Source organism: Herpailurus yagouaroundi, unplaced genomic scaffold, assembly GCF_014898765.1.
Source record: "Herpailurus yagouaroundi ecotype Mexico unplaced genomic scaffold, PumYag 286, whole genome shotgun sequence".
Lineage (NCBI taxonomy): Eukaryota > Metazoa > Chordata > Mammalia > Carnivora > Felidae > Herpailurus > Herpailurus yagouaroundi.
In genome coordinates this window covers 1-6,885 of record NW_024412503.1, presented here as the reverse complement: position 1 = coordinate 6,885, position 6,885 = coordinate 1, and the positions used below count along the sequence as shown (strand labels likewise).

Sequence of the window (6,885 nt, the reverse complement as noted above, 5' to 3'; positions counted from 1 at the left end):
ATGTGTCTATCTCCTAACTCTCGTGTCTCCTTCCCCTCTCTAGTATCTATCTGCGGAATGTCTTTCTCATCCTTTCCTTTGTATCTCTTCTATGCCACCCTCCTTGACGTGACTTGTGAATGAAAATGCCTTTGAGAGACATGTGGACAGCAGCCCCTAATGCTGATTGATTTCCCATGCGCATGTTCTTTCAGTTCATGGGTTTTTATGTTGACAGACAGAGAGAGACAGACAGAGAGAGAGAGAGAGGGAGGGAGGGAGGGAGAGAGAATGTGGGGGAGGGTTAGAGAGAAAAGGAGAGTGGCAATCCCGAGGAGGGAGGGAAACTCAAAGTTCAATCTCCCCAACCCTGTGATCATGACGTGAGCCGCCGCCTCCAGGTCAGACACTTCTCTGACTGAGCCGCCCAGGCATCCCGACCGAGCCTCATCGGTTTCGAATTCACCTCTAGCATTGTCTTGTTCCCAGGACACTTGGAGAGACTTTATCTTGAAAGGGGAAGAGAGGTTAACCCGTGTTTCTTTGCTGCTTCTGAATACTTAGTTGTTCTCCACTAGGTGAGGATCCAAGTCCCAAGTGCACTTGGGAACCAATGCAGGATTCTACTCTAAGTGACGGGAAACTACGGTGTACACACAAAAAAGAAAACCATGCACATTCGGTCGTGTCTGAGCAAATTTTATTAGCTGTGGTAACACTACACGCAACGTTGCACTATCAGGGAAAAACAAAAATGCAGACAGCATGTAGAATATTCCCCGATATGATCTGCAGAAAAGCGATATCAGTGAACTGTTCTAAAACAAAAGATTGCCTCCACTTGCCCAGCCCAGACTGGAATCATTCCTCCGGTGTCCCCAAATTGAGACATTCGCAAACCCGCTACACATTCATTTCACAGATCCTTAACTTTACATTCGAGTGGACGACGTCTTGCCCTCCTGGCGCTGGATTTCTCATAGAATCTATTGAAACGAAAGAAACGAGACCTTGTTGATTGAGACGGAGCAGGTGAACCAGAAGGTGTAGATGCATAAAGGAAAAGTGCGCCGTGAGCGTCTGCACGTGGGCGCTCAACCCACTCCCCGCCCCAAGCAGGACACCAAACACGGTGTGGACGCAAGTTTTTGTCCTTGCAGGTCTTTGGGGGAATTGCTGCTTTAGCAAAAATAGGTCACGGCCCTGCCTTGCCCGCCGCTCCGCAGTCACCTGCTCGGGGTCACGAGAGCCAGAGGACGGGTGTCCGAGGACATGAGGTGTCTCACTCGCGGTCGCTCTCCTCCGAGGACGAGGAAAGCTGCAGGTCATCGTGGAGGATGCTCCGGGAGACAGGCACACAGCCTCCCTCAGACCGGTGTGTGACGGGCGGGCCCTGGCCAGGGGGGACTGGCCTCTCGGGAGGTGGCAGACAGGGAGCTGCTATGAACCTGGAGCTCCAGCCGCCTTTGTCCAGGCGGCTGAAGACCATCCGCAGGGGCTGGCCGGGTGCCTGCGGACAGGGCGGACACGGGGGCAAGGTGCACGCCTGGAGAGTGTCCAGGTGAGGTTGGGGGCGTGGAGGCTGGAGGCCCCTGCTTTGCACCGAGGCAGGTGTCTTCCTGGTCAGCTGGGCTGCCCCCGTGGGACCACACACACTTCTCCTTGCTGGACGACACAGACTCTGGCGCAGCCCCACGTGGGTGCTCCCTGTGCTCTTGTGGGGTTGATGAAAGGGGGTCCATCGTGGTTTCTTTCGAGGGTTCTGGCACGTGTCGTCGGGGAGCGGGGCCCATCTCTTGCCTGGTGTCTGGATGTGGGGCTGGGGACTCGGAGCCCAACGGCTTGGAGGAGGATCAGGGCTCACCTCAGGACGCTTGGCTGGTGCCTGGGCGTGGCCAATGCCACGCGCCTTGGAGACAGCCCTGGAAGCTTCCAGGGAGGCACATCGGGGCCGGTGTTGTCTCAGCTGGACGCCGAGGCCCGGATCCCGGGCGGAGCGTTGGTGTGCCGGGGCAGGCGGGGCAGGCGGGGCTGGGGTCCCCGCTTGCTGGGCATCCTGTCGGCCAGCAGGCGGGAAGGTGCTCGCCGCAGGTCTCCCGAGAGGAGCAGCCGACGGGGACAGCTGTGTCGTGTCAGGCGTCCCGCTGGGAGGCTCAGCCGGGACGTGCGGCGCCAGCACGGACACCCTCTTGGCGGTGTACACGGGCATCGGCCTGTGCGGATGCTGTGGGAACACACAACACACAGACAACGGCCATCAGTCCTTCCTCCCCACCAAGGACGCACGCACGACAAGCACAGCAAAGAAACAGACAGAAACGCAAACAACCGGGAGAGACGGGAAAGGATTGTACTGACAGAGGACAAGGGCCTCCAGCTCAGCGTCGATCGGGAAGAAGCACTGGGCAGTAGCCCCTTGATGCTTTGATTCCACGGGAGCGACGGACCAGAAAGGTTGTGCATCGTGCCTGCCTCCCAAAGTGGACAAGCACGTCCATTCAGGCTTCTAGGGAAAGGACAGGCGTCCTGCAGGTGGAGGTTCGCGGGGGGGTGGGGGCGCTACTGAGTCTGGATGGCCAATGGGGCGGGTGTATGTGTCTGTGCCTCCCAAGAGGCCTAGGTGTGGGCACAGCGTCCCCAAATTACGTTGGCACGCCCACCCGGCACCCGGTTAGCACACATGCAAGGAATCCTGCCGGATCATGGACAGCCAGCAAACGTGGCTGGAAAGGACCCGCACGGAAATCCCAATGTTGAGAATCGGGGCGGACCCCCTTCCTCAGCCAGGAGGGCCGGGAAGCCCGTCACATCCCCGTCCCCAGGAGAGAACGAGAGCAGGGACGGGGGAACACTCACCCTCACATAGTCACAGGATTCTGTGGAGTCCCTCCAGGCTCGCTGCTGCCTTCCAGGGCCTATCCTGGGGAACCTCTGCAGCAGCGCCTTCCTCTGCTGGGCTTCTCGCCTGGGCGACCAAGAACGGGAAGGTGAAGGAGTGGCATTTCGTGTCTTCACCTGGGGAGCGAGCGATGGGGCTTGGGCAAGATCTCCTTTCTTCATCTGCCCTCCTGGCTCCCACTCCAGCGAGCCGTCCAGGTTGGCCCAAGACGTCCTTGCGTTGAGAGCCGTGTGCGCCACTGCCCGTCATCTGCCGCCTCCCCCTGTCTCCCTACCGCAGGACACACAGCCTCAGGGACTCCCCCAGAGCAGCTCAGTAGGCTCGTGAGGTCCCCTGGGGGGCGGGGAGCTCCTTTCTCTGCCTCCCCCACCCCTGCGCGTGTCTGAGGACGACACAGCACCCAGTGTCCGGGTACGGAGACACAGCGACCTGAGCTGCCAGGCCACGGGCAGGCCGGAGCCGGCCGCATCCTCACCTTTGTCCCTCTTCCATGTCCCTCGCAGCCTGGTCGAAGGGCCCGGGCTTGTGCCGGTCCTGCTGCTGGCGTGGTTCCACATTCTCCTTCGGCTTCCTGGGGACAAAGGCCTGGGGGGCCAGGCACCCGTCCCAGCGCTTCATGGGGCACCTGGTGCTGGATGCGTTGTGCCCAAAGGCTCCGCAGTCCTTACACTTGAGCTGCGGACCAAGGAGGAGGGGCTCAGTGAATCAGCACCAATCACAGTCCAACTGCAAAGGACATGACAAGGACGCACTGGGGGAGCAGAGGACTGGTGTGGGTGGGCCAGGGCACATCGTGGACGGCTCGGGCGGTGCCAGGAGATGGAAGTTCCTAGGATTCTACCCAAGCCTCTGTGAGGGACGGACCGGGAGTTGGGAGTGCAGGTCTCAGGCCGCGTAGGGTGAGCCCCACGCCACGATGGGGACAGACACCAGGCTGGACGTGACCCTACGGCCGAGGGAGCTTATCCCATTGGGCAGGCCGCTGAGATGCCAAGGCAGGCCACCGTGGGCCAGGAAAGGACGACCGACTTCCGGACACAGAGTCTTCATTCCCTCGTCATGTGCGATCCCCGGCTTCAGAGGCATGGCTCCCCCACCCCCACCCGACCCAGCCCCTCCAACCCGCCCACTGGTTCACCACGCCTCCAGGGCTCCACTTACCCGAGGATCCTCGTCCTCTAGCCTGGGAACCCTGGGCGCCATGGGTGCTCTCCGTTGCCTCTTCCCGTTTGGGGCTTTCAAGGGTCTGGAAGGTGCGTGCTGGGTGTGACCACCCGCCATCTGCCCCCTCTCCTTGAAGGGTCAAGTCAGCCTTGCTCGAAGATGGGTTTCTGGACTTCCTGAGTCAGTGGGAAAGGAGAGTCATTCCCACAGACACAACGACTCCTTCAGGAACCTTCCTCCCCCAGCGGGCATGAGGGGGCGTCATGCCCACCAGGTCAAACACCGTCCTCACCTGGGAGGTGGGACCTCTCCCTCCTGCATGTTCTACGCGCTCTCCCGTGGACCCACCCGCAGGACGGCACCCTCAGGCAAGGCCGTGGAGGTGGTCTTGCATGACTCGCCGGAGAGACTTTCGGGAAGTCTCTCCCAGCGCCCTCCGGAAGGAAAACCACACACAAAGTCCCGACCCCCATGGACACCGCAATCCACGCTACGGCGATACTCCCTGTGGCACCCAGGGTTGCATGTGCAAAGAGAAGGATGCTTGCCTCTCCAGAATGTACCTCTCCTACGTGACCCCCGGAGAAACCGCCCTCAAAGACAAAGTCAAGGAAAACGTTTCGTTTCTGCTCGACTCGACTGGAAGCTTCCCCACGCAGGGCCCGAACCCTTTTTTTTCACGTGGCCTTTACGGGGCCCCACGCTGATCTCACGTGTCAGCCGTGGCAAATGAGCATTTGCCGTGAAATTCGGGTGAACAAGAAAATTCCTTAGGCTCTGAGGCCCCACGGCGACATGGAGCAGGATGCTGTCACTGCTCCCCCACGCCCTCACACCAGTCAGACTCTGGGGTTCGGTTCCTTTGGAAGCAGAACCTCACGTGCTCAGGAACACCGAGAGCCACGCCTTTCCTCAGTCTCTGTTCTCACAATAGTCTTCAACACTAAAGCGTCCTTCACCTGGTGAGTCGAGGCGCATCACCACCTCCATTTCCTCCCTGTCCCACTTCTGCGCCAGCTCGTGGGAGCCCCAGATCGTCCCAACGCACCTGAAATGCCAATGTGCTCCTGCTGTGTGTCAGGAGACGTCCAGAGCGGCGGGTGGCAGGCGGACTGCCGTGGAGGAGACTCAGCGTCCGGCGTGCCCGAGGGACGGTCAGGGAGGGACACTTCCTTCCTTCCCGGACTCTTAGACCCGCCCAAGGTCACGTGACCTCTCGGGCACTTTAATCCCATGCAGCCCATCACCTTGGTGCTCCTCACGTCTCCACACTAGGAACGAATCCCGGAGGTTTAGCGATTGCTTGCCGTTGTAACTGGTATGCATGCATGTGGAGATAGACGTCTCAGAACACATCTTCACCCTTGGACAAAGAGACTCGCGTGTGCATGCCTGTTGCATTCGTAAACTGGTGTTTCTCGTGGGCCTCCAGGGAAGCTTGCGGGGCCCCTGGCCTCACGTACGTTCCTGTGGTTGGGGGCCCCTTCGGCGTCCTCCGTGTCCAAGCTTCTCCCTTTCCCAACGGGAGCGGTGTGTCCATGACCTATTTGCGGTGTCCCTTCACTCCACACCCTGCCCTGCCCTCCCCGTCCCCCTTTCTGCCTCTAGGGCGGTGACTGCGCTCGCTGGGACCTTCGGAGGAATGGGATCCTATGTCCCGTGTCCCCCGGGAACTAGCTGCCTTGGCACTTGGTCTCGTGACCCAAGTCGCTGTTCCTGACACGTCCCTGTGTTGACGCAGGGGGCTCCCCGTGGCCGACGCCCCCCGTTTGGGGCTCTTTGTTCTTGCCCATCAACTCGGACGTTCTGTTTAGCTTTTGCTCCCATTGGGGGATGTTGGTGTGACTGCCACCGTTTCTCCTGGCCTGGCCTGGCTGGCCTCAGCCACGGACACTGTGTCAGGGAGATGTCTTTGGGATCCTGAAGGGCCAGACCCACGGGACAAGGTGCAACCCACTCGGCGGGGCATTCCTGAGTGTCATGCAAGCGAGCACCTTTCTCCCACAGCAGTGCAAAAGCTAGCGGCCCCACTGGCCGAGGTGGAGGGCCTGCGTCGGCAGTGCCGTCGGCACCCTGGACGGTTTCCCTCCTGGAACATTGGCCTGTGTTGGGCGTCGTGTGCGCTTTTCATTTGGCCTTTCCTATCTTCTCCGGGAGGCTGCTCCTGGGGCCTCTGTCCACTGCCCTCAAGGCATGGCCCTCCCCCAACCTGGTGCCCTCCAGCCCCGCCCACCGCTTCCTTCAGCCTCTGCCTGGCCTCCTCACTCCATGGCACCATCCCACGGCCCCACCCCCTTACACGCAGCATCCTTACCCCTGCCACACCCATGCCCACACCCTTTCCCAATGCTCTCACACCTCTGTTGGCTTGGCCTCGCTTCCAGGCCGTGGCTCCACGGGGCCAGCCTGGCGCCGGCCACTCTCAGGACCACTCCCCAGGGAGAAGCCCCCAGAGAGTGGGCGGGGGAGGGGGCGAGCGAGGCCAGGGCACAAGCACGCCTTTCCCTGTTCTTCAGATATCCGTTGGCCCCCTCCCTGCTTGGTTTTGTACCCCTCCCTCTTTTTATATTATTTTTCCTTCCCTTCCCTGAAGCTCATCTGTTTTGCACCTTAGAGCCTTCATATGAGTGAATTCATATGCTAGTTGTGTTTCTCTGACTAATTTCGCTGAGGAGAATACCCTCTACTTCTAGCCACATAGTTGCGAATGGCACCCTGTCTTTCCTTTCGATCGCCGCGTAATGTTCCACTGTATATATATGTGCCATCTCTTCTTTTTCCATTCCATGCATCTACGGACATTCGGGCTCTTTCCATACTTTGGCTATTGTTGGTAGTGCTGC

The 6,885-nt window shown here is 59.9% G+C and overlaps 1 protein-coding gene across 1 annotated transcript; it reads right to left on the bottom strand.

Annotated features, from left to right (window-relative positions):
* Window positions 1-447: 447 nt before the first annotated feature.
* On the bottom strand, window positions 448-4,177 carry LOC121021291 (putative protein FAM90A23P). The gene is made up of 5 exons (XM_040461558.1): window positions 4,040-4,177; window positions 3,354-3,553; window positions 2,836-2,944; window positions 1,210-2,203; window positions 448-965 (listed from the first exon to the last, which is right to left on the bottom strand). The coding sequence occupies exons 1-4, from the start codon at window positions 4,157-4,159 to the stop codon at window positions 1,262-1,264; spliced, it is 1,371 nt and encodes a 456-aa protein (XP_040317492.1). The 5' UTR covers window positions 4,160-4,177; the 3' UTR covers window positions 448-965; window positions 1,210-1,261.
* Between the last annotated feature and the right edge of the window lie 2,708 nt (window positions 4,178-6,885).